At 43.3% G+C, this 20387-nt stretch overlaps 1 protein-coding gene and 1 long non-coding RNA gene across 6 annotated transcripts in view; both read left to right on the top strand.

Annotated features, from left to right (window-relative positions):
* The window catches only part of LOC135373193 (GTPase-activating protein skywalker-like), a 42900-nt gene extending 31303 nt beyond the window's left edge, over nt 1-11597 (top strand). For 2 of the 3 annotated variants that reach the window (XM_064606435.1, XM_064606437.1), the window contains 2 exons: nt 2317-2513; nt 11288-11597. In XM_064606435.1, the coding sequence (XP_064462505.1) occupies nt 2317-2513; nt 11288-11423 (333 nt within the window). In that variant the 3' untranslated portion in view covers nt 11424-11597. The remainder of the gene's footprint in view (nt 1-2316; nt 2514-11287) is intronic. The other variant, XM_064606436.1, reaches the window with a different exon arrangement.
* Nucleotides 3395-7280, top strand: LOC135373194 (uncharacterized). 3 transcript variants are annotated; one of them, XR_010416332.1, is made up of 6 exons: nt 3395-4239; nt 5084-5838; nt 5935-6035; nt 6120-6338; nt 6950-7072; nt 7189-7280. It is a non-coding gene; the product is annotated as an uncharacterized LOC135373194 (long non-coding RNA). The 3 variants fall into 3 exon arrangements; XR_010416333.1 differs by having other exon boundaries at nt 5921-6035; XR_010416334.1 differs by lacking the exon at nt 3395-4239 and having other exon boundaries at nt 4612-5157; nt 5223-5838.
* Nucleotides 11598-20387: the final 8790 nt, after the last annotated feature.

Below are 20387 nucleotides of genomic sequence, written 5' to 3'. Positions count from 1 at the left end.
GCCGGACCGAGGATTACGGAATGTTTGCTGACACAGTTCCCCACAAGAAGTTATGAAAAGGGTCTCTCTCAAAAGTCTTCGGATGCCTTTACAGTTGTTTCATCCTATAGAGGGAAGCAATCTGAGCATTCTTCCAAATGTTTTGCAATTTCAGAGTTTGAAGCTTTATTTTTTACTTTCAATGAATGCCCTCTCAAACGATCAGTTAAGCAACGTTTTGTCTGGCCAATATAACAGAAACCACAAGCTAAGGGGATCTGGTAAACAACGTTTGAAGAACAGGAGACAAATTTATTCCGGTGATTCTTGCAAAAAACTTCAGGTTTGGCAAAAGGCGTGAGGCGGTCAAGACGGAAGTTGTTCTTGAAAACGATGTGGATTTGAAACTTCTTCGCAACGGCTAACTAGTTGTGAGACACTTTGTGAAAGAAAGTCTTATCAAAAATGAGGTGTCAATGTAACCTCCTTTCTCCACGGGGACTTCTTGGGTTGGCCTTATTACGTCACATGCGACTATCTGCCAAGGCTCGAGACTGACAATCGGTTGCAGCAATCCTGGTGGCTGTCCGCCCCTAGGTTTAGACTTCTGACGCACTGGACAGCTGCAATTAAACCGCAAGACATCTTATCTCGTGCCTGACCACGTCGCGATACGACATAACTTAAATAGGCGCACTTGGCCTGAGTTGCTTGTGCGCCATAATCATAAAACTCCAATAATCATAATCATAACTTAAAATAAGTCTTTCTGCCGCTACCGTGACTTGCTAACGCAGAGTTATGGAAATATCTGAGGAATACCTTTCGTGGTACAACGATCCTGAAAAGGTAGTCACTGACCTTCTCGTCGTCTTCCTGGGGGATGTATCTCACCAGAAGACCATCCTCGCTCAGCTGATAGGAGTCATACCTCTCTACAGCGTCTACGACGTTCGACGAAGGCATACCTTGAGCTTGAGGGAACGATAACACACGAAGAAGTAGACAAGACGAGGCTCAAAACCAGCAATGGAAGCATTTATTGGAGGAGGAGGAGGAAAAAAGTCAGGAGGGAGAGAGGATGTTACAAAGGGCCTCAGGGAGACTGACAGAAGGCTGGCTGGCGCAAGCATTGTCCGAGCCTATTACAGCGGCTTCAAGAATGACCCGGTTAGCATCATCCCTTACAGTGTAACGACACTTGGTCCGCGGGAAAATGGGGACACAACTTTGACAGGAGATCACGTGTTTGGCCAATTCTGAGGACTGGCTCTTATTTTTGACAGGGCTGGAATGTTCAAGTAAACGTTCGTTGACACAGCGTTTGCTTTGGCCCACATAGGATTTTCCACAAGTTAGGGGGATGGAGTACACAATGTGTTGTTTACAGTCAACAAATGGTTTGGAATGCTCAACGGTGCAACCTTTGAGGTAATCGCTTATGAAATTAGTTAGGCTGGCCAGTTCGTTTTCTACAGTGTAGACGACGCGTATCCCGTTGACAGTATATGTGCAGTATATATGGCAGTATGACACAAAGTTTGCTCTCTGCTCATGTTTGATGTTCCTGACGAAATCGCAGACAGGGTCCTGCCCGGGACCAGAAAATTGCTAAACTCAGATCCCAGAGTAGAACGGATGACACCACGCGGTACACTGATTGGTTAGGGCCACGTACGTCTTCCAGATGAGGCCACCGCACCCCCTGCTGCCCTCTGTCGATCAGCAATAAAATCAGTTCTGGAACTTTTTGATCAACTAATAGAGAAGCTCTGCTCAAGTCCCCAAATTGATAGTGGTGCGTCCAACGGAAAACTGCACGCGATCACGCCCCCAAAAAGGAATTTCGTCGCAAAACATGCTCAAAGCCAACCACTCCTAATTTAAAGAGCAAACGTTTAATTTCAAGGGCGAACGCGTACCGACAATATGAACATGCAGCGGCGGTGGCGATGTCTATGTGGTTGCTGTTGCTGGATGCAATCGCCGTTGTCCTCGCAGTAGTGGGCATTGTCACGACTATCGCTGGCAGGCGAGTGATGTGAACAGCTTGACGTAAATATATTTTTAACTCATCAAGAGAGATGATTATATCGTTCAGAATAATAATTAGTTGAGATAATTAGTGTTCTCAGGGTGCATTGTGTCTGGTGTGCATGAAAGGGTTAAGTGAAATACGCTCGGAATGGGAAAAACACTGGTGCATCAGTGACGTGACAGGTGTACGCTTGTTTTGGAATAGTCCACGTTAAAGAATGTGACATTTTAGCAGCGGTTGACAGAATTGTTCACTTGTTATGATGACACACATAATGCTTACTCTGTATCTCCTGACAGCGTTTCGGTGCATACTGTTCAACTGCATGGCAGGAACGGAAACAGACCTACTTCGGAACGGGCGAGACGTTCTTGTTCACCTTTGTCCCAGAAGCCCGTTGCTTTCCATGGGTTGGAGCAGCATCGGCCACTGACGTGCCCCATACATCCAAACTTTTCCTCTCGGGCAATCAGAACAGGATACAGGTCGGAGCCGGGTCAGTCGTATTTCTCTCGCCAGTTTAGTTTACGAAGGAAGCATATTGCAGGGGCTTAAATCAACTGTTTGGGTAAAAAAAACAAAACAAATGTAGACGATCACGGGAGGTGTCGCGGTTTTCAGCAGCAGCTGCGAGTGACCTTTGGTGACGCTGCCGTTCCGAATTGCCGTTAAATGTTGCAACACTTTCCGTGACGTTCTGCATATGTGTTTGCGAAATGCTTGTAGAAGAGTTATTAATTGCTGGAAGGGAATTCCCTCACTAGGAACAGTCGCACACAGGAGAACATCTCTTCGTACGCCATTTCCTTGTCTCAGAGTTCCTTCTCATCATGTACAAACCGCTACCCTGCATTTTATCCCTCCTCAAAAGTTATTAAAGCTGACCCCTTAATGCCGTATTCACATCCACCGTGCATGAGGACATGATCGAGGCGTCTGATCTGCATAAACTGCATTCGCTCACCAAGTCGAGCTCCGACAGGTCGGTCGCCATAGGCGGATAGATATAGTCTTGGCACGTTGCGAGCGCCACAGCCTTGCCGGCGCGCAGTGAACGTAGACACGTCGAGCAAGCGCCAAACGTTGTCAGGTCGGAGTCGGATCTCTCTTAATACCTAGTTGCCACTTGTTGACACCCTACCTGAAGTGGCGGTCCGAATGGTGATTTCGAGGGACGTCGGCAGAGAGCTTGTTTTTCCACTTCTCACTGGGCAGCTTGCCTCTGTGCCTCGCGGTTGGCAAGTCTTCAGTAATGGAGTATGATATCCTTCTAGCGTGTTCCTGCGAGTTGACCCTCTTCATTTCGACAGTTGTGTAGCTCATTTCGCCCACCTAATGGTAAAGCGCCAGGGAATCAAGGTAATGAGAAAAAGGCACTTTGAGGGCGTTTGTGTCCCTGTGGCGTCACACTGCTCACCCTCGTTTGTTTACATATGGCGCCGCCGGTAGAGCAGGGAGCTTGAGAGTTTACAGGGTATTTACCAGATTGGAAGGACTTTGCAGTAACGGTTCCGAAAATATGGTACGCCAAGCACTTAATTGCTTTGAACTGGCTGGCATCACGTTGCTCATCTTTCACTTCAAAGCTACTTTTGTGTTCGCTTTGTTCCACTCGAACGCTTCCGATGTGCTTCCTTTTGGTTCCCCGGTTCCGCACGCAGCTGCCGCCCCCTCGCGCCGCTTTCAGTTTCACTCCTCTCCGCTTCCTGTCACTCTATTTGCCTCCTCCCTGCACTGTTAAAAAAGACCGTAAATTTACGGAACGCCACCCACGGAACGAGAGCTTCTCTTTTTCATTGCTGCTCCAGTTCCGTAGCGGCACATGAACCGTTGCTATCCCATCGTCTTTTCTTGGAATGAGTAGAGCAATATCGCTGAAAATGAAATATTTTGTTCAGACCACGTCACGATTATACTAGCAGAAATATGGAAGACGATACATGTCTTCAGCGAAGCACATATTTACCGTGTTTAAACGATCCAACAGTGATATCGCAATATTCGGGCCTAACTTTTTGCTCGGATGAATGTGGCAGACTCAAGGACGCCGGCGTCTCGCCGTCAGCGAGTGCGCAGCGCGGAGCAATACAGCATTGTCACCTGAGCCGCTAACCGGAAGCCCGCGAAATTCTTTCCTCGTAGACGCATGAGACGCTCCGTGAAGTGTTTGGAAGTGCATCTAGTGTTTGGTCTTTGGCCGACTGTACCCCCGCAAAGCAAAGGTGAGTTCAAAACCTGTTTCGTTGTTCCACCACTATACCAAGTCAAATACGAGCACCACTTGTAAGCATGGCTGCAAAAATTGTTTCGTTGCATACGCGTCTCAGCAACGGTGTGCAACAGCAGGAAAGCAGTGTCTGTGTGTGTCACTGTGTGTAGATCATGAGTAGAAACGTAAAGAGTTGCCTAACGTTCAATCGTGCAGGGGGAGACTACTGAAATAATTTGTGTTTTGCTGTGATCGCGCACAAAAAATTGATAAATGTTGTGACTCTATTTTCCCCCCCTTGGAGCTGGAGTAAACGGAATTCCTGTGTTGTGGAATGTTCACCTGAAAGTGTCCCAATCTCCAAAGTGGATATCATTCCGATATGGACTGTTATACTTTCCATTGAAATCTGTTGCATTTGCACTATAGGAGGGCATCCTGTTTGCAAAATTCCGATCCTCTACAGTTTGCAATTCATCAAAGAGGTCACATTTAACAGTCTTTCCAAACAAATGTACCTTTCACTAGTCTTAGCGGCGTCAAAATTTTCACCAGTAACGGTTTCATGCTCGCACAGCTGAAGGCTGTTTATAAATGGATCCCTTTTTTGCACTCTCTTGGTAGGTGATATACGGGTGCACTTTGTTGCTGCAGAAATTTTCTTCTCGTCGAGCTCTTTTCGACCATCTGCTATCACATGAAGATTTTGCAAGTGGTGTTCCTTGTACCATAGAGGGACGTAATGCTGCTTCCAAGAACTGTAGAACCAATTCCTCCATGAGTCATCCTGACGAAACGCCAACGCATTCAACACAAAAAGTATTGTCTTGAAAGTTTTGTTCTGTGGCTTCTTGCAGCCAGCCGTGTGGACAGTGAAGAAGCAGATATTGCACGCTGAAAACATCACCTCATCACAGATGCATCGTGCACTGTGAGTTGACAGTCCCTTCTTGTGTGCTTCGACAATCACTATTCTTGGGACTCAACATACAACAGGACACTATCTTGTGGTCTCCAGAGACCAGTACAACCTGCGCTTCGGGAAACCGGTACACATCTTTGTGGAAACTGGCCTTGAGGTGATGCCAATTTTTCTTTTTCTTTTTTGCATAACACCATCAAGCTTTCTACCAGACCTCAGTCTATACCATCTTGAATCTCAGAGACAAGTGTATATTGTTGTGTGCGATCCTCAGAGTTAATGGACAGTCATCCATATTCAGCTTATGAAGTAATAAACTCTGTTGTTGTCTCCCTCAGAATATCGCTGCTCAGCCATGATTATGGAGGTATATATAGTCTGTTTAACCAAATTTTTGCAAAATATATACACTACTTCTGTTTTGCTTAATAACTTCGTTTTCTGACACAGAAAGTTCCATATGAGAGGTACATATCTTTCCCTGTGCATGCTACAGTTGTTGCTATATGTGTGTGGTTTTCAGAGCTTGCTCAATGCTGCTTCTTTTTCTCTTTCTTTCTTGTTTACTACACGTTTCTGAAGATCAGGAGTAGAGATCACAAAACGAAAAACTAGGTGTCAGTAACATGTCTTGAGGAGCTAATCAGAGTTGCTGTGGGTCATGGAATTTGTCAGGAGGGCAACATACAGGTATGCCACTTTTGTTATAACGTTTATAACGCTCGTATGAGCTTCAATTGCATTGTTGTTCTAAAAATCTTTGTCACACCAGTTATTTCTTTCTAGGTGTATTTAATGGATGAGTTATCACTTCGCTCTATGGTTGCTGGTGCTGAGAAATGCCTCGATGCCATTTTTCATTGTTAAAAATGGACTATGGAAACAAGGTATAGTGCATACATCTCCAGATGCCACTTTGCCCTCTTGCTTGGGGCTTTAAGTGCCATTTTTTGTTTTGCTTTCCTGTTCAGATCAGTCAACATGTGTGAGTGCACCTTCACTAATCCCACAAACGCCTCTCCTCTGACAAATTTATTACCCTTGGGAGAGCCTCAGCAAGACAGTACTTGATGCATTGGAAGCAGACAATGTTCTGCTTCCCTCTCAACGACAGGAAGTGGCACACATGGCAGCGTCATGGCCCTGTATATCCATTGAAGGTGGGAGGCACTCCTGATATTTATTCACAGGTATATTTGCTGTTTGCATGGCTTACCTGGATAGAGTACAGCAGGTATAAAAAAAATGTTGTGATATGCATTGAAATGTTGTAGGAGAGCATATCACATACTGGTAAAATATAGCATCTTGAAACTCACGTGATGTAGTAGAGTAACAAAAAACTGGTTTGGAAGTTTAGATGGTGCTCTAGCTTAGATTATCTGCGGGCCTGTCTTGCAAGAACCCTCCTTATATTATACTACATATTTACTCGGCTGGTACGATACATACTGCAGTAAATACAGCAGGCAATGTAACACATACGTATAGCAGAGGCCATATCAACTGCTAACCTTTCAGAGACATTCATATGCTTCACATATGGTGGTGTCTCTGCCATGCTGAACTATGCTCATAAGCATGTTTCACGGATGAAAAAAAATCCTATCTATGTGCTCAGAAATTTGTTGTGCCACTTGCAGTGGTGGACGTGTAGTGTTCTTCATAAACTTATTTGGAATAGTTGGTAGAGAAATGGAGTGATTGTCCTGAAACTAAGTATAAATGTGAAACTAAGAATATTTAATGCAATTATTTTGAATACTCATAAGGAAATTTTATTAATTGGTTGTGATTTTAGGCACCTGGTTGGTATCATTGAGAACGAAGGGAGCCAGCAGGCATAAAAAAATCAAGAGGGATACATACATAAATGCGTGAGGCAATGAGGGCCGCAGATGAATACAGCAAGAAGTGGGAACATGTAAGTTGTAAATGCTTCCTACGAGCATATTACATTTCTTTATTCATCAAATAATTTAATTTGTTGTGGAAGTATTATGACTAAGGAGGCTCAGTAATACTTTCTTTTCTTTTCAGCTCATGTGATACATAGCGGTCATATGTTCCACCACCAAAGTCATGCACAAGTTATTTGTAGTCTTTTCAGTAATTTCCAAAATAAAGGGTTATTATTGAAAAGCTATCCTCTCTGGACACACAAAACATGAGAATTGAACAATTAACAATGAAACAAAATCTCAGGACATCTCGCATTGATCATAAGGACTGTAAAGGAAAACAACAGGAAACCAGCTAGCATCATGGTCGACAGCATTTATCCCTGTTTTAAAGTGGAATCATTGTTTCATTACTGCACAGAGCCCCGTCATTATAATTAGTGAATTGCTGCCGTAATCAAGAGGCACATCACGAGTACAGTTTCCTATACTTACTGATATATAGCAGTACCTTGCCCAAACGGCGCTTCAGCCGTGATGATGTACTATTTACTGAGTGGTAGCCGTTGGCAGTGCACAACAGACTCAACACCGTTTTTCTCAGTTGCGGGTGCATTCCTGTACATTCGCCGTCTACCATCAGAGCCGTAACGGAAGACTACGGGGACTTGGCTGGCATCAACGGATAGCAGCATTCGGTCCAGTTTTGAAACGGAATATTTTCTTACAGTGTGGCGCGGACAGGCGTGGGGGGTTTACAGCGATAGCGGCAAAGTGGAGGTACAACAGGGGGAGGGGTGATTCTGGAGTCAGCGGAAAAGTGTCTGAAGCACCAATCTCGTCCGGCGGCGCCTCCCAGAGGGCGCCTCAGGCTCACTTTGGGAAAAGCCTGCGCTAAAATGGTTCCGCCCACGCCTCACAAGGGGTGCGACAGTCTCACGTTGTAATGTCGGTTGCGTATGCGGAGAGACGGAGCAACTGCGGCTGTGGCTATAAGCGGTGTAAGATATGGACACATGGAGAGAGGACGGCAGAAAGGAGTGAGAGAAGGGTTTGCGTCATCTACCAACTTTTGCCACATAATGACTCTGGCTAACGAGCCTTCTGTAACTCAAGCGTCAAATAGAATCGGAGGAGAAAATCTCGGTGCATGTTCGCTTGCACTTAACGTCTTACGGCGTTCTTGACCGTTACTAAATACAAGATCGAGTAAGCTGTAGCGGGACGCTCAAACGTTTGAAAAAGGATGTGAGGGCAAATTTAACCAAGAAAACGACCCTTATAATTAGCTACGCATTTATTCCACGCAACTGAAATGCTTCCCATAGAGGCCATGCAACACAGCTGTCGCGCCTGCACGCCTAATTTTTTACACTTATGCTAGTGTAAGAGGGGTGTATTTTGCAATATACACCGAAATCACACGCAGATTACAACCCTCCAAGGCTGACCCTCTCGTAGATGTGTGTGAATTGCGTTCACATTGACATTGGTGTGTTAAGGGACTAATAAGGGTGCATTAAGATGGGTGCATAAGCGTGGGTTTCAGGGTGTTTGCCTCACTGTAAAATATTTAACATTGTCGAGGAATATGAGTGGTGTCTGCACTGAGTCTTAATTTTCCCTTATGCCAAAACGAGCAAGAAACACAAACGTTATCTTGATGGTGAGTGGATACAGCAAGCAATTCCTCACTTCAGTGTTTGTCTATATAATCAAATGAAACTGACACCTCACTCTTCCTTTTGACTGGAATGCGAGCAGGGCTATCGAATTTCCAGACGATTCCAAGGGAGTCAATGCATATAGTACCTGCTTTCTCTTATTTAGGCTACGCCTTTCTAAGTGAGCCTTTGGTTCGTCATCCATTTATGTGATGTTTGAAGTGTGTCTCTAAATTTATAGCGCGTATACCCTTACCTGTATATCACACCGTATATAGGCCCAATATGACACCAGTTTGGAGTTCCATTTACTTTGGCTGGTATGCATGACATACTCCAAACACAAGAAACAAAGCTGCACACGTTACGCCATTGCCCAAGGGTGCCGACTTACACCCGCGGGGTTCGAAGTAGCTTGCCCTTGTTTGCCGCACTCAAGTGAGCATGGTCACCACTATAGCAATAACAACAACAAAAAAAGAAAACACCAAAAATTATACCAGTTCAGTATTACTAGTGTAGACCAACAAGCCGCACAACCGCTAGGTAGACGTTACACCCTTTAAGAGGTGATGTGGGCGTACCATGACTCACACCCTTTTAAGTGTAAAAGTGTAGGTGTTGTGAAATACACCCTGTTCGAAATATACCATGTTCGGTGTAGCTGCTAGCAGAGAGTCGAACCCAAACGTTTAACGGTCCGGTTCGGGTTTAGGTTCCGCGATAAGGGTTCCGATCCGGTTCAGGTCCAGGAGGCAATTATAATGGTTCAAACCAGTTCTTTCCAAACGGTTCGGTTCCCGAACCGGTTCAGGGACGACGGTTGCGAATGAAGCACAACAGGCAAGTTAGAAGAAGCTTCCGTGTGTGTGTGTTACAGTGTTTGAAGTGGGCAGGAAGGCGTCAGTGATCGTTCAGGATTTTGAAAGAGTTTGTGCGACATGAAAGACAAGATTAGTAGCGGTTACAAGAAGAGCATACCCATGAATTACTGGTTTGGGTTGACTTTCACCGCACGTAGCTCAGGTCGCGGGGTTGTTAGCGGTATCTCACAAGGAATATCTGCTACCTTGGCCTAAGTCATTTAAGTAATCGAAATTATTCGTTACCAGTCAGGATCGCGAATACACGTTAATCAAATAACGACGCTTCATGGTATGTAGTTGGATTGGAATGGTGCGATCGTGAGCTCGGGGACTTTATGTGTAAAGGGCACGTTATTGTGTCAGCACTGACCGCCGCCATGCTCGGCGTTAGCGTGAACTGTCTGTGGAACAAACACAAAGCAAGTGCAAACAGAGAGTTCGACTCATTTTAGACCCACTGGCGAGTTTTAGATACTGTGTGAGTATGGTCGTTTTTGCTTCTTTTATTTTAAATCCACAAAGAAAGCCAACTTGGCATGTTCTTTACATTCTGACCAGCATGAGTGTGGCCGGTGCTTTACTTTCTAGTACCCTAGGCACGCGGCAAACTTAATGCTTTAAACGGAATGACAGTAACTTCACCTCCTGAGCAATCACCGTTCCGAATGACTGCGTTTTTTCAACACGCCCCTGCTTTCAACAAGCCAGGAGAGAACGACTCTACACAAGATTATAGTTGATGAGGAGGTGAACTTACCGCCATTCCGTTTCATTAAGTGTGGCTAGCTTATAAGGGGCTTATGTAAGTTCACACGCGCACACGTTGGGAATTATGCTGCAGCGTTGTATACACGAATACGTGCTAGAGCTGAGCTCAGGTATTTGCTTTCACAATGCATTACGTGCAAGAGAACAGAAGAAGCAAAAGAAAAAACGAAGGGGAGAATATTTGAAAGACCGAAGGGTCGCACAGCCGACTACATATACGTCGGTTGGTCCGCGTATTGGTATTTATATACAGGATGCTTGCGATAACGGCAGAGATGATCTCGAAGACATAGCGCTGTCAAAGAAAAACTGACAGGTTTTTGTTGCAAACGGACTGATCTTGAAATGTAGCGCCAGGACACCCTGTGTATAGTGACTACTACCCAAAACTGTCCCTTATGTCCTGTTGACCTTTAATTCTTATATGTATTTATGTGTATGTTTTAGACATTAGTAGTCCTGGCAGTTTTCAGTTACTATTTGTTGCTATTTCGTGACTGAAGAAGATCCAAATCATTGTTGCAGGGCACGACCTTTTCGGCAAGAAAGACTGTCTACGAAGCTAATAAATGAAGAAAAAATATGAAAAATGATTTTTGTGTTCATGCACAACATCCAAAGTTTCGCATTTAATTCCGTGTGAGCCGTTATTTGAACCGGAAACCGGTATTTTTTTACCGGTTTAGTTCGGGTTCAGCTCCAAGATGGCGTCGACTCTTTCGATTCGGTTCAGTTCCGGCTCGGCCAAAAATGACGGTTAATAACTGTTTCCGGTTCGGGTTCGGGTTCGATTCGACTCTCTGGCTGCTACACTCAAAAGGGTGTCTGATGTGACGCACCTAACTGACACGAAAAAGGGTGTAAAAAAGCTTAGTGCGTGCTTTTTCTGGACATGCACAAAAATGGCTGTGCGTTTCTGAATGATTAAATTTCATTACAGGAATGGGCTTGGGCTTTATGTCGACAGTGACTTAACGAATGGTCGCACGGAGCATTGCGACACTTTCGACAACTACCCGCTGGCCCCTTCTGAAGACTTCGTCATACGCGTCCTCGAGGTGTTTGGTTTCTCCTGAACTCTGCTAATCTGCCGGGAACCAACCAAGCACCGCATGGCTCTGATAACCAGTCTCTCGTTTATTCGCCCTGCGGAAACACCGTAGCATGAAATGTAATATTTGTATCGTTAACATGGGGTCAATGGCTCAGTACCCAGTACAATAAATACGATGTTTAGTTACCGATCAATATATATGTGTCCAACGTTCTATAGCACTGCATATATGATCATCCAAACTACAGGTTTCCCTGGCGATTTTAATCCAGCTAAATTAATACATGCCCCATAAAGTTTGCATGGCACGTGGATTAATTTCGATGGCGCTTGGATTAAAATCGCCGGGAACACAGTTTTATTACCCAAATGCGCGATTTTACGAGAACAAGGCGCACGTGAAAGTAACTATGTCACTATATAACTATGTGAAAGTAAGTAGTAAGTCAGTCTCTGTTGGACAACGGCTCAGTTTAGGCGTATTCAGTATCGGATTCTGTACCCCAATTAAATGAACGAATACCTTTGCCTGCTAGCAGCTGCTAACGGAAGGTTATCCAGAGCATACCGTTGGCAATATTTGACTTTTTCGAGTCATTCTGTGCTTACAATTGTTATATTCCATATGCCATGTGTCACACCAGCTTACAATATTGCGATCTGACTAGAGTAAGTGATTCACATCATTGACAGTCTTCTTGTATACACAACGTACTCGTCGGTAAACATATTGGCAGATCAACAAATATATGGCAGTGTTCATATACAGGGTGTCCACGCTAAGTGTGAACAGATTTTTTAAAAATATATCAATCACTTTTTCCGAGATGAAATCAATTGCAATATAGCGTATGCTGAAGGGCACACCCTAGGGGGGCATTGACAGATTTCTAAGGCAATATCTTAATTAACTTTCAATAATTAACTTTTTAATTATAAAAGCTACGAAGTTGCTCCAATGAGAACATCTGATCTCTTCGGTCACCAGATACCAAAACCGTTTTCAGAACAAAAATCCGTTCGGTAGATCGTCCGCAAAAAAATCGTGAAGGAACGCCATTTTTTTCTTTATTTGGTTTATTGCGCATCTTCAAAGAAGCGGCTTTCCTTTACCCCCAGTGTGAGAGAGTAAAAGAGCACAGTGCCGCCTCATGCGTCGAAGATTAGCTTTAACTTGCGGAAACAAAACAAAAACACAAATCTATCGGGTGACTCTATCGCGACTGCCCTTATCTGGGGCTGCATTTTCTGTTTTCTTTTCATCTCTTTCCAGGACGCAAGAGGTGATAGTGTGCTCTTTCATTTTTGGGGCGAAGGAAAGACGCGTCTCCAGAGATGCGCAATGAATAAAATAAAGAAAAAAATGGCGTTCCTTCACGAATTTTCTGCGGACGATTTATCGAACGAATTTTTGTTCTGAAAACGGCTTTGGTATCTGGTGACCGAAGAGATCAGATGTTCTCATTGGAGCAACTTCGTAGCTTTTATAATTAAAAAGCTAATTATTGAAAGTTAATTAAGATATTGCCTTAGAAGTCTGTCAATGCCCCCTAGGGAGTGCCCTTCAGCATATGCTATATTGCAATTGATTTCATCTCGGAAAAAGTGATTGATATATTTTTAAAAAATCTGTTCACACTTAGCGTGGACACCCTGTATATCAAGTGTTTGGTTCCTTCTTGACATGGACCAGATATCTCTTCCGGTACTGCTAGGAAGTACACATTCCGACGGCCTTCACGGTGCTATCAAAGGACTCCTCGATATGTCCAGCCGGATTCCGTCCACTATTTTCGGAATCCGCCGGAATAACACTGGCACTAAACGACTAAATCGACCATCACTCAAGGATGGGACGAGGTGCTAGCATGACACTGACATCGACGCGAGACATGGACGATCCACTGCCGACACACTGCCGACATTGATTTAATATCAGTAAGTGGTGAAAGTGGCAGTGAACGAAGACTTGTAGTCAAGAGCAGGCGCTGGATACGTCTCTCGTCTCCAAAGTTCCTCCTCCGTTCGGCGACTCGGCTTCTCGCTCCTCAATCAAGTGACTCTCGCCCAATCAGCTCGAAGTAAAAGTGACAGCTGTTCTCGGAGACCAATGAGCATCCATATATTTCACGCAGCCAATTTGGGATTTTCCTAGTGGTTGTGCCAGTGACGGTGTCGTTTCGCTGAGCTGCTGATTGCTGGTCTGTCTTCAGCTGGTGGAACCGAAAGAGGCACACGGGCTCACAAGATCAAGGATATTTGGATAATTCGGAGGGGCGATAAGATAGGCGAAAGTATTCCTTCTACCCTGATGAACACCGAACAACCAACGGGAAGGCTGCTAAAATGCGCTCTGTTCAGGGGAGCACAAACGACTCTGTACCAGGAGGTGCCAGTAACCTTGCCTAACCTTGCGACGACTGCCCCACTTTCCCTCAGTTACTCCTTATATATCACTTCACGGGGCATCCCCTCTCTTCTGAGAAAATGTCATCATGCTTCTGTCCCAAAACACAGCTGCCATTTTTACGCAAAAAAAACAACAAAAAGTACTTATAGACTACAACACGTGGTATCTGGTTAATGTACACAGTCCGAATAACTCGAAAGCAACAGCACTAGTTGCGCCGTGGGGTGCCAAGAACAACCCGGAGTGCGCAAACACAGTCGCGTCGAAGTGTCGGGTTTCTCAACGGCGACTGTTCTTCTCCGTGTCTGACCAAGCATATGGATGCCATAAATCTGACCATCCCCAACATGTCATAACCCACCGAACCAGAGTGTGTTCTTCTAAATTAACTCACCCAAAAATGTTAAACTAGAAAAATCAACAAAACAAGCTTTTCGCCCTGTGACACGGGTTATACTGCCCATATACTGAGGAGGTTGATCTTCATACACCGGATATCGCTTCATAAAATGCAGACCATACAACATTTTTCAATAGAGCACTGCCAGTTTTGACCAATATCCTTTCTATTGAGTTGTACGCGATTCTAGAGTGGAAAATATACATTATATGGGATAAAAAAGAAACGATAAAAATAGGAAGTTGTATTGCTCTACCGTCACAGGTACATTATCCCGTGGAAAAACATAGAAGTCATCCAGCGGGAGTAAAAGAATCCCGTTTAGTCCAGGAACGGTGACATACAAAGATGTCATTTGCTTTAAAGATGGAGCCAAACACGGGGCAACGAGGTGGGGTTCAGACTATGTGTAGGTCGCGACAATAGGGTAAAATACAGACTAACCGGAAAAGCCACAATCTCGCTGCTATTGATAAAGCGACAGAAAGGATTGAAGCTGACATGCTGGGTACTATGTATACCGAGAACTTGTCGGCGTTAATAATGCATCCCACTGGAACTCTAGGCGTTGGGAGTTCCAAAAAGTAATGAACAGTAATGAACACCGTAAGTAATGAACATAAGGTTAAGTAGTATACGGTGGTGTCCAGTACGCACCCTTGGTGCCTGGTTCGAACCCCCACAGCGTCTGGGCCGACTTCACTCGCGTATTTTTTTCCCGCGCGTGTGCGGGGGGTTGTCCGCGCGCTTACCGGCGGGGGAGTGCTGTGTGCGCGCTTACCCTCTCACTATTTTCAGCCTGGGCCGACTTCTTTCGTGATTTTTCAGCCTGGGCTGACTTGATTCGCAATTTTTTCTCGGTACAACAGGTGTGCAGTATGCAATTTACATGCAAAGGATAGCCATACACAAAAGTACAAGTGAAAATATATTTATTAAAGTCATTAGTGGAGAAAAACCCAGCCAAAAACATGAAGTAGAAGAAACACAATACACGTAATAAAGAATACACGTATTAGAGGTATGATGCAATAGCATTGAAGGGGTGTCACACATCATACACAATATTTTTTATTAATGGTAATCATGCAAGTTTTCAGTTAAGCAAAAGGAATAGCACATTTAATCAAAGAAGATATTTTTAATACAAAATTACAAGTTTTATTATAAAAAGTATCACATTATTATACGTGAGCACCATAGTGGAGTTTTAATTACGAAGTTCTGATAGGGTTTATGCAACTTCAAGAGCAATAGCTGGGCCGACTTCTCTAGCGATTCTTATTTTCCAACGCGCAGGTGAGGGACTGTCCAAATGCTTACCAGCGGGCCGACGGGCTCGGTGCGCCCTTATCGTTGTGCACCCTGGGCCGACTTCTTTGGCGATTTTTCTGCCCGTGCCGACTTCTCTAGCGATTCTTTTATTTTTTCCAGCGCACGGTGGGTGGCGCGCAGGTGAGGGGCTGATCGTGTGCTGACCAGCAGGCCGAAGAGCTGTGCTTACACTTATGGTTGAACACCCTGGGCCGACTTCTTTGGCTAGTGCCGGCAGGTGCCGCGTGGGCACTTTACATACAAGTAGGGGCATGCACACTGACAACATCGGCCGACTTCTTTTGCGATTTTTCGCCCTGTGCCGACTTCATTCACATTTTTTTTGTGGTGCGTGACTGGTTTACATGCAAGTAGACGGGTGAGGGGGTGTCCGAATGCCTACCAGCGACCTGGGGAGCTGCGCGTGTCCTTATCGTTCTGCATTTTTTCACCTGTGCCGACTTCTTTGGCGATTTTTCCGCCCGGGTCGACTTCGTTCACAATTTCTTCAGGCGGCGCGTGAGTGGTTTACATGTAAGTAGGGATATGCACACCGTCATCCCAGCCAGGCGATGATACCGATGATATATCACACCTGGCCCGCCTTTATTCAAGATTTTCGCCCTGAGCCGACTTCTTTCATAATTTTTTCCCACTACAACAGCTATGCGGTGGATGGCTTATATGCAAGTATAGTAAAGCCAAATAGTGGCAGGAATTATGTTTTATCTCTGCGTGAAGGCGAAAAACCCAGCCAAAAACTTGAAAAGGAAGAAACAATACACATAATAAAGAATATGAGAAGCTAAGTTCAGAGAAAAATTCATCCAAAAAAGAAAGCAGAAGGAATGCAATACACATAAAGAATGTGGGAAGTAAGTTGAATATTCCAACACTACACAATCAATCTCTAATGATGTGAATAGCACACACGCAAGGAAATAGTGAGAAACACGATCAACAGCTAATAGAGAACCAAAACAATGCACAAGCAAGGTATACAAAGGATAAATATTTGAAAAACAATCTTTCAAAACAAACATGCACGGATGATTAGCAGACAAACACTCTAAACGGCGAATCTGCCAACATGTAAACAACAGACACATGCAGGAAAATAATATCAAAACAAACGATCAAACATCACAAATTCAATAAATTGTAATGGAAGTAATCTATCTTTTGAACTATCATAAAATCATCCTTGCGACCTAACAATATACAATTTTCGTCCTACTCAGGCACTATAAACATTACCTTGACAGAGGTATCCATACAGCCAAGCAAGCAATCTATCTACGCTACTTGAGCCCCGTGGGGTCACTCTCTCCCTCTATACACCCTAAAAGCAAAGAAACCGCACATCCCTTTGTCAATCTATGGGGTGGGGAAGCCTTATCATTTTTTCACATTCTTTCCTCCAAAAGGAAATATTCTTAGGACCGGTGTACAGAGGCGAAATTTTTTCTTGATCAACTATCGCAAGTATACATTGGAATTATTCGATTCTCAAGAACACAATAAGAATTCTATCAACAAACAATAGCACGCAAAAAAGACAAAAAACCTAAGAATAGACTTTTATGTCAGTGCAAACTCATTTTAGAGAAACATTATCTAAGCAAACGAGAAGTATTATCGGTGCAAACAATACTCAAACAACGCAATTTAATGTAAAAGTTTGCTACAGTGAAAATTAACGCACACAAATTAAAAATACTTTCCCAACTAGTAGAATATTTTTATTAACATCAATCGAGCAAGCATCTGAAGCAAACTCAAAGCAGTAATTAATTTAGGCAAACACTTTCAGATCAAGCAGGGCGATACATCACAGGAACACATCATTTTCATTCAGAACCCACTAACAAAAAAAAACGAGTGAGAAAGGGAAGCTGAGCTCCCATGCACTTTCGTCAAGGTTACGCCCGCAGGGAGTAAGGGGGATCTTACAATGGTCGTGGTGAAAGTCATAAACTGACTTCAACAACTCAAGCTGGGAATTGAGAGTTCTAGCGCGTTTAAAGCACGCCTTTTTCTTACTCATCACATCATTTTGTAAATTGACTTTCAGAATTCTCGCGACAGGTGGATATTAATAACATTCTAAACACGATAACATAATAAATTTTTAATAAATTAAATGAGCACCGATATGATTTAATTGAGTGTCGAGGCACACTGCAAAACAGAACAGACATTTGCTATACACCGAAGAGATGGACGGATTTTGTACTCGTTACCATAGGTCGTGGGAGGATGTGATAAAAAGCTGCTTCGAAAAAGATTTCCAAAATTCTCTTATCACAGCATTTCAATACGTCCTAGACATGGTCGTATTCGGAGATATGGTGCAAATTTTGGAATTCAAGGTGCAAGAACTTGTATGCCGAATCTACTATAGTTATAAAAATATTTGCACGTCAACATCGGAAGGACCACTGGGATTGATGGTGGAGCTTTTGAGGTTTGCTAACGAAGGGTTGAAATACACTAGACCAAATGTCATTGTAATCATCGCAATGGGCGTTTCATTAATCAATATAGCAATCACATCAAATTATCATATACAAGCAGTCTATATCGCGCGATTCATTAAGGATTTGTTGAAATTATACCTAACGGTTGAAATGGCAAGTACATAAAAATCTTATCACGTGATATATTCCACTAGAGCCTCTACAAATTTATTTTCTTCGATCAGTTCTTGCAATGACGTCGAATGAACAGAAGTTCAATATTGCCGTGCAAGGTCTGATGTATCATCACTTATTGAGACTCAACAAACATATCAGTTGCGATGGACCATCGGACGATTTTCATCTAATACTCATTTGTACGCCATTCAAGAATCTTCGTACATAGAAAGGAAACATCAATAAGAGACTGTGCAAGTTCATCGCGACGAAGTGCAAGTTATTGAAGCAATACAAACACGGCGACAACATATCGCCTGCATTAATCAACACTGGATTCAAGCGCAAAATAATCAGAATAAACTATTTGATGTCTTCGGAATTCATCAATGAAGACAACATACGAAAACTTCAGTGTTTAGAATAGAATTATAATTTATGGAAATAAACAAGTGTATAATTGATATAATAGATGTATTCTTTGTCATCATTCCAATGTATTCTACACATCACAACGAAAACAGCTTATGATTAAATTGAAGATTGCTAAGGAGACGTTTATTCCACACCATGTACAAGGATCTTGGCATGGAATCAGCGCTGGCAATCAAAGTGATTTTACACGACCACACTCTATACAACACCGACACCCGAAGGGAAGAATTGTAGAAGAATCGCTAATTGAAATTTAGAGTTATGTTACATCAATCTTTGTTTACAAAGAGGATCACTAATTTGCGAAAGCTTATTTTATGAACTAAATTGCACAGTGTATATATTTTCTCAGACGATTGGTCAGTTGACAATACTATATTGAAAGGAATCTATTATCAAATGACCCGATGCAAGTGATGGACAAGCATGACGCGCAGGCGGAGTCTACAATTCTAATCATCATAACATGTGGCACACAGTTCGAATAAGATTTTGGGAGAATCGAATCACACAACTGTCACCAGAAATGTTTAACCACTATACAATGAAGATGAGCACTATGCATAAACACAATGGAAGATATGTAATTATTATAAGTAAATATTCCTTTTGCAAACTTAACCAACCAAGCACACATTAACGTAGCTCCAATTCACAGAATGTACCCGAGGTTTTTTATTAACCATACTGAAAAACTATGAGTCTCTTCATTATGTCACGGCATATTAGGCACTACAATTGGGAAGGGCATACTTTAATTTTAGAAGATTTGAGCTCATAATGAAACAAAACGCAAACTCGTTTGTTTCGATATTATTTTCGTGCATGTGTCTGTTGTTTACACGTTGGCAGATGCGCCGTTTAGAGTGTTTGTCTGCTATTCATCCATGCATGCCTCTCGTTTTGATAGATTGTTTTTCAGTTATTTATCCTTTGTATACCTATTGTTTGGATTGTGCATTGCTGTGGTTCTCTATTAGGTGTTGATCGTGTTTCTGATTAGTTCTTTGCGTGTGTGCTATTCACATCATAAGAAATTGATTAATTGTGTCGTGTTGGAATATTCAACTTAGCTTCCCACATTCTTTATTATGCGTATTGCATTCCTTCGGCTTTTTCTTTTTTGGCTGGGTTTTCCGCCTTCACGCAGAGTTAAAACATAATTCCTGCCACTATTTGGCTTTACTATCCTTTGTGTGTAAACCACCTGCTCCACACCTGTTGTAGCGGGAAAAAAATTAGCGATTGAAGTCTGCCCAGATTGAAAAATGCAGAGCGATAAGGGCGCGCGCTGCTCTCCGGCTCGCTGGTAGGCACTTGGACACCCCCTCACGCACCTACTTGCATGTAAACCACTCACGCGTCACCTGAAAAAAAAATGTGCATGAAGTCGGGCCAGTGTGAAAAATGTGAGCGAGTAAGCGCGCACGCAGCCCTCAGGCCACGCTCCGCCCACCACAGCAGCCCTGCACCCGAGCGCCACCCACCGCCCGCTGAAAAAAAATAATAAAAGAAAATCGCTAGAGAAGTCGGCCCAGCTATTGTTCTTGAAGTTACATACATCCTATCAGAACTTTGTAATTAAAACTCCACTATGGTGCTCACGTATAATAACGTGAGACTTTTTATAATAAAACTTTTAAGTTTAATTGTAATCATATTGATTAAAAATATCTTGTTCGATTAAATGTGCTACCCTTCTGCTTAATTGAAAACTTCCATTAATAAAAAAAAGATTGTGTATGATGTGTGATACCCCTTCAATGCTATTGCATCATACCTGTAATAAGT

This window comes from Ornithodoros turicata, unplaced genomic scaffold (genome assembly GCF_037126465.1).
Source record: "Ornithodoros turicata isolate Travis unplaced genomic scaffold, ASM3712646v1 Chromosome22, whole genome shotgun sequence".
Classification (NCBI taxonomy): Eukaryota; Metazoa; Arthropoda; class Arachnida; order Ixodida; family Argasidae; genus Ornithodoros; species Ornithodoros turicata.
Note: the sequence above shows the minus strand (reverse complement) of the source record. Positions and strands in the feature narration are given on the sequence as shown.